This window comes from Neomonachus schauinslandi, chromosome 14, assembly GCF_002201575.2.
Source record: "Neomonachus schauinslandi chromosome 14, ASM220157v2, whole genome shotgun sequence".
In the NCBI taxonomy this organism is placed as follows: domain Eukaryota; kingdom Metazoa; phylum Chordata; class Mammalia; order Carnivora; family Phocidae; genus Neomonachus; species Neomonachus schauinslandi.
The window spans coordinates 89,350,492-89,366,570 of record NC_058416.1 but is presented as its reverse complement, the minus strand read 5'-3'; the positions used below and the strand labels follow the sequence as shown (position 1 = coordinate 89,366,570).

General features: G+C 51.8%; 1 protein-coding gene across 1 annotated transcript in view; it reads right to left on the bottom strand.

The window, feature by feature from the left end:
• Positions 1-16,079, bottom strand: part of TMEM132C (transmembrane protein 132C) — a 205,448-nt gene that overhangs the window by 94,754 nt on the left and 94,615 nt on the right. Inside the window, exon 3 of the mRNA XM_021698576.1 lies at positions 15,519-15,665. Coding sequence (XP_021554251.1) covers positions 15,519-15,665 — 147 coding nt within the window. The remainder of the gene's footprint in view (positions 1-15,518; positions 15,666-16,079) is intronic.

Below are 16,079 nucleotides of genomic sequence, written 5' to 3'. Positions count from 1 at the left end.
AGCCGATCTGCACCTGCGTGGTGACCACCATCTGCTCCCCTGTGCAGAAACGTGAGGAGCCGGCGGAGTATTCAGGTGACTTGGGTTTTATCTTTAACTTGAGCCTCTGCACTTCTTCCCAAGGTGGAAAATTAAAGGCTTGATGGATGAGGTGTTTGTGCCATTTAGCTGGCCTAGTTTATACACCACTGGCGAGGAAATAGTGCACCCAAGATGGAACAAGTAAGGAATAATAAGGACCACTTATGAAGAATTAATGTGATGTGGGAAACAGAAAGGAAAAAGGTATCAGGTTGCCCAAGAAAGGCAGGCAGAACAGCCCACAGAACAGCCTGTCACTGGGTGTCTGAGAAGAGAACCAAGTCAGGGGTCTGAAGGACTCATTTAAAGCTATCAGAATAATCTCTTGGGGCTAAGAGACTGCCTCTCTTCCACACTCTGGTTTTTTTTTTTTTTTTTTCCCTCCTCTGGGAAGTATTGCTGCATTTCGTCCTGAACAAAGACCTCAAGTGTCTGGCCAAGTCGGGGAGCTGGGCTGCCATCGCAGAAAGCATGGTGCTCGTCGACAAGAGGGTGGCAGGGGAGAGGGGAGATGAGTTGTCCGGATGTGCGGGGGTGCGTGCTGGAAGGCCGCGGCGGCTAGCGCAGACCTCTCTCCTCACCTTGGCCCTCTGTGCTAGCTGCTCGTGTCTTCTCGGACCCCCCCGTCTGTTTTCTATATATTCACTGACTGTATTGTTTACATAGATGTGCTGGTGCTACCACCCTCTTAAAATAGTTTAAAGCCTTCCCATTGTTCTTCAGATAAAGAAGGAGCCACGTCTCCGTGGGCTGGCCTCCCCTGCCCTCCACCCTCTCCGCCATCCCGTAGGCTGGGCTTCTGTGGGCTGGTGTGCCACCTTGGATCCTGGGAGCCAGGGTAGCCCCTAGGGGTACCTGCGCCGGAGACAAGGGTCTGTGCCAGGAACTGATCTAGATAAGAATACAGAGGTGAAAACTGGGCTTCGGAGGGCAATGCAGAGCGGAGGCACCAAATCTTCCCAGACTCCTCCAGGACAGAAAAATACACTTTAATGTGCACAGCCCTAAACAAGGTCTCTTACAGAAGCAACTGACCCATAGCCTAAGCGATACCTGCTCTGATTATGAGTTCTTTACTACCACACGCCTCTCCATAGTGTTTGCCAGGGTTGCAACGAGATATTTCCTGCCATAGTTATGGTTGACTTATTTTTTCAACTTTTCAAGTGGACGATGAATCCCGTGAGGTCAGGGTCCATAGCTGTCCGGTGAACCCTAATATCCTCAGTGCCTGGCGACCGTCAATAATTATTTGATTAACGAGTGCAAATACAAAACTTCAGGTTAACACTCTGAGACCCTCCAATCAGGCTTAGGTAGTCGGAAGCTTCCTTTCCGTGAGGGTTTCACAGGTATTCGGAAGGCAACACCGGAAGACTCCCTACTTCCCAAGCCTTTGGGGGAACAGCCGGAGCCTTCCTGCTCCCTGCAGGTCTGAGCTCCAGGTACCAGCCTGGCATGAAGTAACAAGATGAAGCCGAGCTGTATTTCCGACTGCCTAGCAAGCCTCAGCCTTGGGCAAAGCTATGAGGTTCCTGCCAACTGGAATGCCATCTCAAGAAGATGTCTGTTTGTCTGGCAGTGCTTAGCTCAACACTGGCAAGCAAATGGCTTCACGCATCCCTCACTGGGTGAACGCTACGTCCCCTGTCCTTTATTCCAGCCCTGGAGAGGATGAGAACCCGAGGGGACAGCAGGTGCGGGGTTAAGCAGTATTGGAGCATGACGGTGGGCTTGGTTTCTACTGTAAGCCCCTACCAATGCCTGGGGGCACCCCCTCACTGCTCCCAAGACGCCATCCTTCTAGCATACGCAAACTCCCTGAACATAGGCCTTCATCTGCACAATCTAACTCCACAGAGCATAACAAGCATTGTTCATTTACCCAGTCGTTCAGCAAATAACCTTCATATTCTTAACACAGAGCTTGGTGATCCTGGCTCCTCGTCTAAACCACACACAAGACAACCCAAGTCAACGTATCACTGCAAAGGCCATTCATGTGTTCATTCACTCAGTCAGTATTCTGTCTCTTCTCTGTGCCAGGAACTGATGTAGATAAGAATACAGAGGTGAAAACTATGGGCAGGCCCCTCATGGAGTCTACATTCTTGTGGGGAGGGACAGATGGTAAACGAACAAGGTCATTTCACATTGGTGAGTTCCAGAAAGAAAGTCAATCAGGTGATCGGTGTGCATGGTCACAGACTGCCTCTCTGAGAATATGACAGCTCAGCTAAGACCTAAAGATCAGAATGATCTGGGGCGCCTGGGTGGCTCAGTTGGTTAAGCGACTGCCTTCGGCTCAGGTCATGATCCTGGAGTCCCTGGATCGAGTCCCGCATCGGGCTCCCTGCTCAGCAAGGAGCCTGCTTCTCCCTCTAACCCTCCCCCCTCTCATGTACTCTCTCTCTCTCATTCTCGCTCTCTCAAATAAATAAATCTTTAAAAAAAAAAAAAAAGATCAGAATGATCAACTCATACAAAGAGTCCGGTCAGAAGAAATGGCAGGTGCAAAGGCCCCGTGGCAGGAACAAGTTAGACTCATAAAGGACAGGCTTCCCAGAGGCCAGGGTAAAGGAAGATGGGTGATTGATGAAGGAAGCATAGGGGTCAGATCAGGGGGGTGGGCAGGGCCAGATCACCAAGGGCCTTGGAGGTCACGGTCAAGGGCTGGGGTTTTATTCTGGGTGTGGTGGGAAGCCCTGAAAGTTCAGACCAGTAGGGCGTTCCGTGATCTGATTATACTTTAAAGAGAACATAGTACTTGGGCTGTTTTGAGAAGAACAAGTTCAGCTTAGGTGAGCTCAGCTTAGGTGAGAATTTACAAGGGACCTAACTAGAGTCTGTGCACAACACGTGTTTACAAACAGCCACCGTTCACACGGCAGAGGAACTACACACCCAAGGGAGACGCTCCAGAAACATGGCAGGTCCTGGGGCCACATGCCACTCCAGAGCTTCCCAGGAGGGACTGTGGTGGACGGGGACCAACACCCTAGAGGTCCACACCATGATTCCCACGTTAAGGGTTGCTCTCAGGCAACTCACTAGCCAGGTCACCCGCGAGGAAACAAAATAGGAGCATTGAGAGGCCCAAGGGCCTGTTAGCAACGTGTGGGCGAGGGTGATGGTGGCGTGACTCGTCAGGCCAACATGTCAGTGTCCTCATTCACCTATGCCCACACCACTCTGCTCGGCACATTTCCAGAATTCATCCCATAGATAAGAGTCACAAAAGTGTTGGGCGCCTGGGTGGCTCAGTTGGTTAAGCAACTGCCTTCGGCTCAGGTCATGATCCTGGAGTCCCTGGATCGAGTCCCGCATCGGGCTCCCTGCTCGGCAGGGAGTCTGCTTCTCCCTCTGACACTCCCCCCTCATGTGCTTGCTCTCTCTCTCTCAAATAAATAAATAAAATCTTTAAAAAAAAAAAAAAGAGTCACAAAAGTGCAAGATGGTGTTTGGACAAGGTTGATCAAAGTAGGATCTCCAGGCAGAGGACAGAATCACCTAAAGGCCAGTTGGTAGGGGTTGGTTTAGATAAGCGATGCTGTGTGCCATATTAAGCCAATGCTTTTAAAAGGATAGTAAAGAACTTCATGGGCTGATAGGGAAAAATTACAAGATATGTGAGTGGGTGGAAAAAAGAAGCAACGTTGCTTAAAGGTGAAGTAGGGGAGGACATATGTATGAGTGCGCATGTATGTGCACATGTGAACGAGTGTGCACATGCATGCATGAGTGCGTGCATGTGTATGTGCGCGTGTGAATGAGTGTGTGTGTGCATGTGTGAGTGTGTGTGTGCTTTCACATGCAGACAGTGTCTTTGGAAAGGTAGATGATAAAGTGCCGATGTTGGTGGCCCCCAGGAAGGGAGCTGGGTAAGTGGAGGGCAGCAGTAGATTTCTGCCCTTGGGCTTGTCTACATTTTGAATTTGGAACTGTGTGACTACATCACCTTTCTTCTCCCACTTCTCCCAGAAAAAAATAATAATAAATTAAGAGCAAGAAATAATAAAAGCAGAAGCGGAAAATGTGCCTTAGTAAAATGACAAATTACAACAAGCCTTCGACCTTTGGATTGGCTTATAAATAGTCAAAGCCAGGCACATTGGCCCCACGGGTGTCCGGAGGCTACCTCTGCCTCTCTGGCATCTGTCTCTGCCGTCCCTTATGCCCTCGGGCGGCCCTGAGGGTGGGAGCAATGCCCAGAGCCAGCCAGCTGCTGAGACTCCAGGTAGAGTGTGAGCCAAGAGGAAGAGCAGGGGGACGAGGAGGACGGTGAGCAGGATCGAGCTCCGGTGGAATGCTGGGGACGAAGTCCAGGCCAGGGGGAAAGTGCGGCTCCGTGACTGGCACGTGCCCCCACGGGAAGGAGTGCCGTGTCTTGTCACAGTTACAATGCCAGGAAGTCGGAGCCACCGTGTGAAAATGTCAGGAAGAACTTCAGGAAGCTTCACCCCGTGGAGAATACAAGAGCCAAGGGCCTCTGTGGGCACTGACGTAGACCGACATCGTTAATACCCACGAGCTCCCCACGACAAAGGTACTACTGTTATTTATCATCCCATTTTCAGATAAGACCCAAAGACACTGAGTCGTTTGCACAAAACCATACAGGTCCCAAGGAGAAGAGCTGAGCCTAGGGTCCACATTGCCTGGCGGGCTCCAGAGGCCACGCTATTATTTACAGCACCATTTTGCTTCCTGGGATGCTTGGGGATGGAGGCGCTGCATGAGCGAAGCTTTTCCCATTCAGGCAGAAAAGAACATTAAAGCTTTAAAAAAGGGAAATACGATTGATCTTGAGCCAATGAGAGGGCTAGGGGCGCTGGCCCCCGTGAGATCCACAATCCACGTATAACTTTTGACTCCCCCAGATTTAACTACTAAGAGCCCGCTGTGGGCTGGAAGGCTTGCTGATGATGTAAACAGTCGATGAACACTGTAATCTACACCGTGTGCTCACAACAGTGGAAGCCAGAGAAAAGATGTTACTCAGAAAATCATAAGGAGAGAATCCGTGTACAACCCCGTGCTGTATTTATGAAATTCTCTGCATGTACGTGGACCCACGCACTTCAAGCCGGCATTGTTCAAGGGCCAGCTGTGGTTCACTCCCCCCGCCCTTTGCCATTGTCTCGTAAAGACCCGTCAGGTATGAGAAGGGCCCTCAATCTAAACAAAAGTCCCTGAATTTATTTATTTATATATTTTTAAGGATTTTATTTATCTATTTGTCAGAGAAAGTGAGAGAGAGAGAGCACAAGCAGGGGGGAGGGGCAGGGGCAGAGGGAGAAGCAGGCTTCCCGCTGAGCAGGGATCCCGACACGGGACTCGATCCCAGGACCCTGAGATCATGACCTGAGCCGAAGGCAGACGCTTCACCGACTGAGCCACCAGGGTCCCCTAAAATTCCCTGAATTTGAAGGGGCTCCGGTGGATGGAGCCAGCATCTTGCGGCAGCTCAGCGGGGCCCGGAGGACTCTGAGCACCTCGGGCGTTGCACACAGGGGGGCACCGCGGGGCTGCCGGGCTGCTCTCTGAGGACCAGCAATGGGATGGCTGCATCGGGGACACTGCGCAGGGTGTCTCCATGGCGAGATCATGGGTCTGAGAGCCACCTGCTCAGGTCCGGGGCCCAGCGCGGGCACCTCAGCCTCCCCCTACAGTCAATGACTGGTCTGGAGAGAGCTCGAGACACCTTAACCTGCCCCAGTAAGTCATCCCAGGACAGATGCTGAGATAGATCTACTTTATACATGTTCCCTTTGGACTGGGGACCACATGTCAACCTGTGGCAGAAGGAAGAAGAGAGAAACCCTCCCTTCCGGCCAGAAAAAGCCTTCACTGAGGCTCAGGTGCAGAGAGCCGAGAAGTCAGCCTCTGGAGGTGATGAGGGGTTGGGCTCCGGGAGGGGCCTTTTGGGGTACGAGGACAAGCCCGGCCACGCGTCTGCACTAGGGCAGCTTTCCGTGGTGCTGGAAGACGCAGCATCAGACAGAGTGGGGTTCAAACGCAGGCCTGGCCCCGAGGAGCTGGGGGACAGGGGAGCAGTTCAACCCTCTGGGCACCCGGGGCTCAGGTTATATGTCGCTGTGTCATAAACTGCCCTCCAAACTTAGCGGCACAAAATGATCATTTTACTGTCTCTGTGATTCAAGAATTCTGGAAGGGCTGGGCGGGGTGGCCGGCCGGACACCACTGTCTCCCAACCAGGGTTCTCCCCCGGGTCTCTGCAGGCGGGCTAACTGCCGACTCCCCCAGCCACACAGCATCCTTGTGCTCACACGAAGCCAGTCACAAAAGCCTCCCCATTTTCAAGGGGCAGGACAAAGGCTTCACCTTGTAATGGGTGAGTAGTGATATTCAGAAGACCTTGCAGGTGGGGACGTTGCGAATGTGTCCGTTGCCTACATTTTTGGAAAACACAGCCTCTCATACACGGGGTCATCATTTGAGAAGTGAGTGGACTGCCATTCACCATGTGGGGTCTGGGGAAGCAGAGGGTGACATGCACAAAATGTCCAACGTTGCAAAGCCTCTTCCAGGTACCATGGTTTTAACTCCCAGTGTCTTGTCTTTCTCTATAGAAGCTGATTTCCTTTAGGGAGGCTGGCTCCCTCCACTGTAGGCAGGCTTGCTGGGATGAAAACCCACGGATGCTGGACGCCACAGCTTATCGCCATGGGATGGAGGAACCCAACGGCCACTGCAGACGTCAGATCAACATCTGAGGCCAGAGCCAGCCCTTTGGTCTCCAGGAACATCTCCTCTTCTACTGAGCTTCTCAAAGCTTCTTCTCTACCTTTTCTCCCACTCCCAGGAGCTTCCAGCACATTCTCTTGGGAGAGTTTAGTTACTATAAATGCCAGAACACGCCAATAACCTCAACCATGTTGGGCTTTAGCCTTCGGCGCAGGCTGAGCATGTGAGAGAAGGGAATATTTTACCGAGAACACACACAATGTGCACATCAAGAAATTCTCCTGCCACGGGGGCTGATGTCAGCCTGCTGAGGATGTAGAGTGGGCTGTGGGGGGACACTTCTGATTTCTTCCTCTGGGGACCTGGAGTGCACACCCATGCCACCGACTGGGAGATTTTCATTTGCGGAAATCTGCCTGGTGCACTTTCTGTGGTATCTTCAAATCTTTCTTCAGGGGAAGACTGGGTCTGGGCAGTTTCCTTCGGGGAAAAGCAGATTATCTTGGTGTACCATTCCCCTAAGCTCTGCTGATTCTGTTTACACGAAGCAGCTATGAGAACATTCATATTCCCGAATCCTCCAAAAACAAACAGCCGAGCACAGTTACAAATATAAGATCTGCAATTGAGACTGAGTAAATGAATACTAATGGGCATTTTAGTCACCGTTCTCTGGGATTTTTGCTTTTTGAAAAGCTTCTGCCCTTTTATTACCTGCCTGATTGACTTGTCTCCCCTGCAGCCGAGCTGAAGCCTGATGGGCTTGGGGGAGGGGAGGATGAGGGGGGCGTCAGCTGGTGGTTCAAGGAAATGCACGGACCCAGAATGTCTCCAGTGTAGACCAGCTGGAGAACGCCGGCTGACCTGCTGCCCCGCCAAACAGAAGGTGGGCGATAAGAAGAGGGATGAGGGACACCAGGCCCCAGGCAGGTGCCCTGGAGGGCTGCACCTAAAGACAGCCAGGGGCGAACAAGAATAAGGAACCAGAGGACGGATGTGTGTTAATAACATCTGCTGGAAACACAGGGGAGTCTGTGCACCTTTATCTTCAGGAGGGATCCCATGCGGAAAATGGGGGAAGTGGAATCTCACAAAGGGCTGGCTTCACTTTGAAGTCCCTCTAAAAGAGGCAGACCATCTAGGTCGGGACGGCTCTTTTGCTACAGATTTTACCCCTTGAGGATACAGACAACCAACCTCCTAGCGCACGCAGGTGTGATTTCCTCCAAAGTGGAGTGCATGATGGGCTCGGACGGGCGGCTACTGTGTAGGACTCACTCGCTGGTGAGCCACGTTCCTCAACGGTATTCCTTTTCTGGGATCCGCACAGTGATTTTTACAAATCTGAGCAAACGTTTACAAACTGGGAGATTTCACATGACAGTCTGGATTTTCAGCTTTTCTAGAGAAGTCTGGAGATTGGGCAACGCGGGGCCCGCATTCCCCCCAGGGAGGCTCCAGAGGGAGGAGGGGGCACTCCTTGTAGGCAGGCACACTCTGACCTGCTCTCCGTGCACGCAGGGCCCACCCCCTCCCTTCACCTGGCCGGCAGCCCCTGCAGACGTCCCTGAGCTCTGCCACATGGCCAGCGTCTCAGCCTGTAGCCGCTGGGCTGAGCGCCCAAATCTGTGGCCTGAGTTTACAAGTCTCTAGGGGACCCTGCCGTCTCCCAGGAAGTGGGGGGCCCAGGGAGGGGCCATAGAGGTATAGAGATGTACACTGCCAATTTATTTCTATGAAAAGTTAGCAACCACGATGCCCTGCAGCAGGAAACTTAGTAATTACTTCACTTAGTAACTTGTTAGCCAGCCAGGTAAATAACCAAGTTTGGGGCAGGCTTTGGCCATGTTACTTTACAAACCGAGACATGTCACAGTCTGGTCCCAACTGTATAAAAATACTTACATGCACAATAACAGTTACAGCGAACATAAGGTGTGGAATATGGGTTTACAAAATGTGTTTTTGAGTATGTTTTTCTGAGGCTAAAAGTGACATATGGGCATGGAAGAAAATAAGGCTAATAAAAAGACAAGGAAGCAACATAAAGTCTGTTTGGAGCTAATGCATCTTGAAGGCCTGCAGAACATTTACTCTCCCTTTCCAGCCCCGGAGCAGGTGCAGGGATGTCGCTGATACGAGCAACAGGGTTCGTATGTTGGAATCGTAGCTGTTCACGTGTTCACCTTTAACTCACGCAGTAGACCTGAGCGTTTTCCACTTATTTATAGACATGAAAGTTATTTTAAAAGAAAACTTCTTTTTCTCATTTGCACAAATATTCAGTGGGATGCTTCCTCCCTCTGCCTTCATTTCTTTTATTCACCTGCCCAGTGGTGTGCTGACTCTGTTCGAGAAACCATGAAAAAGATTTACTGAAATGGTGTATACAAAGCATTCTGTAAAATGCCGGGCACTATGAAGTATACAGAGTATAGTTTTCATACTTTCAAGCATGATGAAGGATAGAGTATTACTGCTATTTACATTTTTATTTTTAAGATACTATGTTTCCCGGAAGAGATTATAACAGCAATATTTTAATAACAAAGCCCAGGGCGCCTGGGTGGCTCAGTCGGTTAAGCGACTGCCTTCGGCTCAGGTCATGATCCTGGAGTCCCGGGATCGAGTCCCACATCAGGCTCCCTGCTCGGCAGGGAGTCTGCTTCTCCCTCTGACCCTCCTCCCTCTCATGCTCTCTGTCTCTCATTCTCTCTCTCTCAAATAAATAAAATAAAATCTTAAAAGAAAATGTATTATTAGAAATTTTTTTTTTAAATTTTTTTTTTAAGACTTTATTTATTTGCGAGAGAGAGAAAGAGATAGAGAGCATGAGAGGAGGGAGGTTCAGAAAGAGAAGCAGACTCCCTGCCGAGCAGGAAGCCCGATGCGGGACTCAATCCCGGGACTCCAGGATCATGACCTGAGCCGAAGGCAGTCGCTTAACCGACTGAGCCACCCAGGCGCCCAAAAAATGTATTATTAAAAAAAAAATAACAAAGCCCAACAGGAAAATTTTTAAATGCCCAAGTGAACCGATTTGAGTGAATGTGTGCAGTAAACATAAGCATGGGGTGTGAGGCTCAGTGGAGAGTCGTTTAGGTGGAACCGGAGGACCCCCCCGCCGCCCCGGGGAGCCAGCCTCCATCACGGCCACAGAGCTCCACCGTGGAGCTCCCTGCAATTCAGACACACGGAGTCTCTGGCATCAGCCTGAGCTGCAGAGAGGAAGGCTCGCGGAAAGCGCCAGGTAGAATTGTGCGTCAGATAAAAGTGCGGCGCTGGGGTCGAGGGCAGTCACGGTCAGCCGCACCTCCCTCCAGGTTGGGGTCACCCCCCAGGCTTTATGAGGGTCTTGCTTGGTCGAGCCCCAGCTGCTCACACCAGCCCTGCTACCCAGGTTTGAAGAAAAATTCAGCATGGGGAAGGAGATGAAAGGCCAAGCAGGAGATGCTCCCTCTGGAACATTCACCAAGAGCGTGGCAGAGTGCACCCCTGTGTGGCAGCCGGCCGGCCACATCCTTCATCCTCTTCCTGCGGACACAGAGACATTTGCTCTCTGCTCGGTTCACTCAGACTCACGGCGCCGGTGTGGGGGGGATCTGGACAGAACGGTAAGTGCTCCGTTGGCCTCACACCCTGTGAGTATGAGCTATGATCTAGGAGGTTGTTAACTGAGTTTGCATGATTGCGGAGATGCTCAGACTGCTAAAATATTAATCTCGGGGCTAGAAACGAAATGCAACACAATTAGGTGTGGGTGTGGACAGTTGCCAACTCTCCTCCCGGATCCGAGGGTTTACAGACGGATGGTGGCAGGACCCTGAGCCCAGAGGTTCCGGGCTCTGGGGAGAAAGGGTTCCATTGACAGGAAGGCCTTGGTGGGCAGCCTTCCTAACAAATTCTTCCCCCCAGTTGTACATGTAAGAGGCCATTCCACCAGGGAAAGAAGCAGGGACCCTCATGTTTCTGAGAATCCCACACTGGGTTTTTTAGAAGCAGACCCTGAGACATGGATCCACGTGTAAGTGAGTACTACAGGTAAGGGGTGGGGAAGAGGGAAGCCGTTCATGCGAGGGAAGGTGTGTGGTCGGAAAAAGTGCCAGCCTCCCGCGTCCCTGGGGGGCTCTGCAGCGTCCATCACCACGGATGGTTGTTTGCGCCCGAGTAGAGGGAGGTGGGTTTTTCTCCTGCACATCCATCCATCACGTGCAAGGACTGACCGCCGAAGAGGAAAACTCTGGCTTTCCCAATAGTCTCAAGAGTGGGCAAAGTGCCCAGGGGCCCAGGGCAGTGCTCTGAAGGACGCAGGTGCAGGGTGTCAGAGCAAAGCCTGCTGCTGGGGACTGGCTGTGTCCCCCCCGACCCCGCTCTGGAATTCATCTCCGGAAGCCTGAACCCCGCAGTGACTGTCCTCGGAGACGGGACCGTTAGGGAGATAATTAAGGTTAACTGAGGTCAGAAGGGTGGGGTCCGAATCTGACAGGACCGGGGTCCTTACAAGAAGAGACACCAGCGTGCTCTCTCTCTATCTCTCCCTCACCCACCACCCCCCAAGGGCACACAGAGGAAAGGCTATGTATGGACACAGCAGGAAAGCCAGAAAGAGAGGACTCCCCCAAAGCCAGCACTGAAAGCACCTTGATCTGGGATTTCCAGCCCCCAGAACTAGGAGAGAATAAATGTCCGTTCTTTAAGCCCCCATCTGTGGTATTTCGTTAGAGACGCCCCAGCTGACCACCAGCCCACGCAGGTGCGCAGAAGCTGACAGGGGGCTGGAAAGGGGAACTCGGGTGGGCAGCACACCAGCGATTCACTGCCTGTATTCCCATTATGACAGGAATATGCACCAATTATGCCCCTATTCTATTCACAAGGATTATCATTTAAAATAAATCTTACAGTTTTATACTTACTGTAATGCACGTTAGGAACCAGCAGAAGTACCTTAACCGTAGACTTTCAAGGATATTCTCACTAAAAATAAAGATGAATTTAAAAAACCCAGAGCAATTTAAAGTAGAAGGGAGCAGTGGTCTGAATGTCCATGAGGAGGCGTGACTTTGGGCGGGCGACGGCTGACGCTGAGATTCACGTGGGGTCTTCCATTTTCCAAGCTGATTCCGCAGCGTCCCCCACAACATCCCTTGGATAAACGGCTCTTCTGACCAAATGAGCCAGGATCATCACTTTTTAGTGCAGCTAACTAGTCGCGCTAATCTGGGCAGGAACCTAAACTTCCCTCTGAATCAACTGGCTTCAGTTAAATGAAGAAGGCAAGTCGGTCTGAAGAGGAGGATGGGTGATACACAGCTAAGGAAGGGCCGGCTTAAGCCACTGGCCTGGGATCTACGTCCCTCCGTTTCGGGGCCCGGCTGCATTCCGGGCAGAATCTCTGCAAGTCCTTTCTATGTCGCCTGCAGCCGGGCCACACCTGCCACTCTTCTCTGTGGGAGGTCTCCTGATTCCAGAGAGTGCGGGGCCTCTGTCCGTGCCTGCAAGGCTGTCACTCTCTGTTCCTGCAGATTCTACTGCAGAAAGCCCTCCATGGCCCAGAAGAGCTGTCAGCCTGACACTCCCGGGGAGCCCCACCTCCTGGCACCCACCCCTCTTGTGTACTCCCCTCCCCTGAGTGCGGCCCAGTCTTGCTGCTAATGAACAGAATACAGGAGGAGTGTGCAGACGTCACTTGCGAGATTAGGTTATAAAATACTCCAACTCCCATTTGCTGGCATTCCCTTTCTCCTAGGACCTTCTCACAGGCTGGACCCGATGGAAGACGACCCCTAGCAAGCAATCAGAAACCAAGGCCCCTGGTCCTACAGCCCTCGAGGACCCGAATCCTTCCCACGACCACGTGAGCCTGGGAGTGGGTCGGCTCTGCTGAGCCTTCAGGTGAGACCACAGTTCCTGGTGGAGGAGACGCTGACTGCCCCTTAGTGACAGACCCTGGGGAAGGGGCCCCAGTTAGGATGTGCCCGAACCCCTGACCCATGGAAACCATGAGATAATGAATGTGTGGTGTTCTGAACTTGTAAGCTTGAGGGTAATTTGTCACAGGGCAGTAGATAACAAGTGCGCTTGGCCTTCGCTCTATGGGCAGAGGGAAGGAAGCCCTCCTCCCCTCCCGTGGGACTTGCACCTTCCATGTCAACGAGCACCCTTTTGGAGTTGGGGTCCTTCTGGTCCCAGGTCTCCACAGCTTTTAGGTTCCTTGATGGGGGGTGGTCTGGATCTGACTCTGTTGGGTGGACATCCGTGCACAGCACCGCCCACAGAGGAACCAACCAAGGCTTCCCGCAGAGCGCAGTGAGGAAGGCGGTAAGCATGGGACCCCCATCAGTGCTGTGCTGGTAAACAGACTTCCCAATAAAAAAAACAGAAGCTCACCCTCTCAGCAAACACACCTTGGCCCACAGCAGACTTCCCAGAGACTCAGCGCAAACAGGGTCGCCTCTGGGACTCTTGAGAATGTGCTCCCGCAGGGCTCCCCTCCCTCACATCGAGATTGCTCCCAACTGGGTAATGAAGAATGACTTACATGTGTAACTTCACTTAATGAACACCTTTGCTTTTATTTGCCTAATCAACACCAATCTTATGGATTAGTTAGACATTATGTGTATTTGATTCAAGAGATTTAATTTTGCCTCTGATTTCCTGCTAATACGAGGGGACCCTGGCATGCGTTTCTTTCTAGTCCCTTTTTCACAAATCGAAACATCTGGACACACAACCCTCACCCCATGTGATATGCTAACAGTCCTTCTTGGGGTTGATCTGAGGAAAGGCTGGTGTTTGAACCAGGAAGCTGCTCGGGACACCAGATGTTTTCGCTGGCTACCCATTAAAGGAAGCACGGCGGAGAGAGGGTTTATGATCAAAGAACCGGGTGTTTCTAAACAAAGTGGAGAATTTGCAGAAATTTTTCTTGGCAGCCTTGCAGTGTTCACTTAAGAAAATGTGTCCGATGATGGGATACATTTTCCTTTAGTGTTACTCCCTTCAAGAAAATACACAAAACAGAATTTATCAAGAGCCCTAAAAATGATCAAACTTTTTGATTCTAAAGAAACCACCTTAAGCGAAAAGAGAAGTGGATAAAGCTTTACATGAAAGGTGGTTTACTGCTGCAACGTTTATAGTAATAAAAGTTAAGAACAACTGCAACGTCTGAGGACATGGGTAGGGTTATTTACGCAGCGTTAAATCTATATGATGGAATACCGTGAAACCATTAAATTGTTTCTGAGGACAATTTGATGTCAGGAGAAAATGTGTTCAATAGAAGTGAAAGCATCTTAAAATCTGTGTATAGATTACGATACCAGGTTTGTAATATAAATACACCGACTACACATTTACTGTCTGTATAAAACACTGGAAGGGAATGAACCAACATGTTAACAGTGGGTTATCCTTGGCTGGCAGAATACTGATGCATTATTTGACATTTTTCCCCTAGTATAACTGTGCTTTACAAATACTCTAAAGTAAGTATGTGTTGTTTTAATACGCAGAAAACAATTATTTTAAATAATTACCCAGGTGTCTGTATAGAATCTCCCATAACATGTCCTTACATACTATTTCCACTGATGGTCACCCCATGTTTAAATCCCTCCTCACTCAAGTTGGGGTCTAATCCTTCACGTTTGGACACCAACTCCGACGTGTGCATTTTCCCCGCACCACCAAGCAGCGCTCCCACACCAGCCGGTGTCGTCCAGTTCAACGCGATCCTGACCCCGTCCACCCGGAGATGGCATTGGATCCCCCAGGCGAGGGGCTCAGTCCCACAGGACTGCCCATCCCCCTGCAGGTATCAGTGCAGGCTGTCACCTGGGCTTCTGACCCACCAGCTATAAACCCGAGGTTCCAAAGCCTCCCTTCCTTGGGTTTGATTAATCTGCGAGAGCAGCTCGCAGGACTCTGAGAAAGCTTCACTTACTAGGTTAAAGGATGTAACTCAGGAGCATCCAGATGGAGGAGACGCACAGGGCGGGGTGTGGGGAAGGGCGTGGGGCTTCATGTCCTCCCTGGGCACCGCTCACCCCAAATCTCCATGGGCTCACCCACCTGCAAGCTCTCAGAGACCCAATCTTTGAGGTTTTCCTGGAGGTCTCATGATAGAGTTAAGACTGATTACATCCCTGGCCAATGGTAACTGAAGTCAACCTCCAGCCCCTCTGCCCTCCAGGGAGATGCTGGGGGTGGGGTTTGGGTGACCCAGGTGCTTCCCAAAAGTCACCTCATTAATGTAAGAAAAGTCACCTCTGTTGCTCTCTTCACTTAGGAAATTCTCCGGGTTTCAGGAGCTCTGTGCCAGGAACAGGGATGAAGCCCAAATACATATTTCTTATTATAAAGCACAACATCACACCCTTTGTGCGAAGAATGAGCACTTGGAAGAAAGCAGCTTCCGATAATCCAGGGAGGGCAAGGGGAGGTGACCAGGGACCTGAGCCCTGGCGGAGAGCATGCCCGAGGCCCAGAGGCACAGCCGACCATGCTAACCAGGCTCGGCTTCAAAGCCCCAAAACAGACTCAGAACCAGAGCCGCACCTGCCCCGCCTGGAGCTGCCAGAGGGTCCTGCCCGTGATGAAAGTGCCTCCAGATCCCCAGGCTGAGGGCTTAACCGCTCTGCTAAGCAGCGGTTAAATGCTAGCGTAAGGCGAGCCTTCCGGGCGGTGACCCGGCCACCGGACCCCTCGCCGCCGGAGCTTACCTGTTGCGCGCGCTGGACCCCAGGCGCTGACACAGCACAGTGGTGCTGGCATGCTTGCCGCCGTTTCCCATCTCCTGCTTCACGTCCCACTGCCGGGGCTCGCGGGTCTGGGCACCCAGGATGTTCACCCCCTTCTTCACCTTGGCTCTGCGGGCATGAAGACAGGCGAGAGAGAGCCACAGGATTAAAGACCTGGCCTTTGCAGAGGCCCACGCTCCACCACGCCGCAGCCCGTCACTCCTTGTGCAACTGTCCACGTTTTCGTGGCCCGTGCAGAGATGGGTGAAGGGCACTGGAGGGGAAAGGTCCCTGGACACCCCGAAACCGAGAAGCATCCCGCGAAGCGTTCAGGGGGAGCATCAGCCTGCCTCGGCTAGTCATTCCCATTCGGGGTGGGGCATAGTGTCCACATGTCTGGTTGTCACGACCGGGTGGGGGAGTGCTGTCTGGTGGGGAGGAGCCAAGGATGCAGCTACACGGCCCCCGCAACACAGACTCGCCAGTCGGGGGGTCGATAGTGCCCGGGGGGATCCCCGCCCAGGCTTACACTCTGGTTTTGGC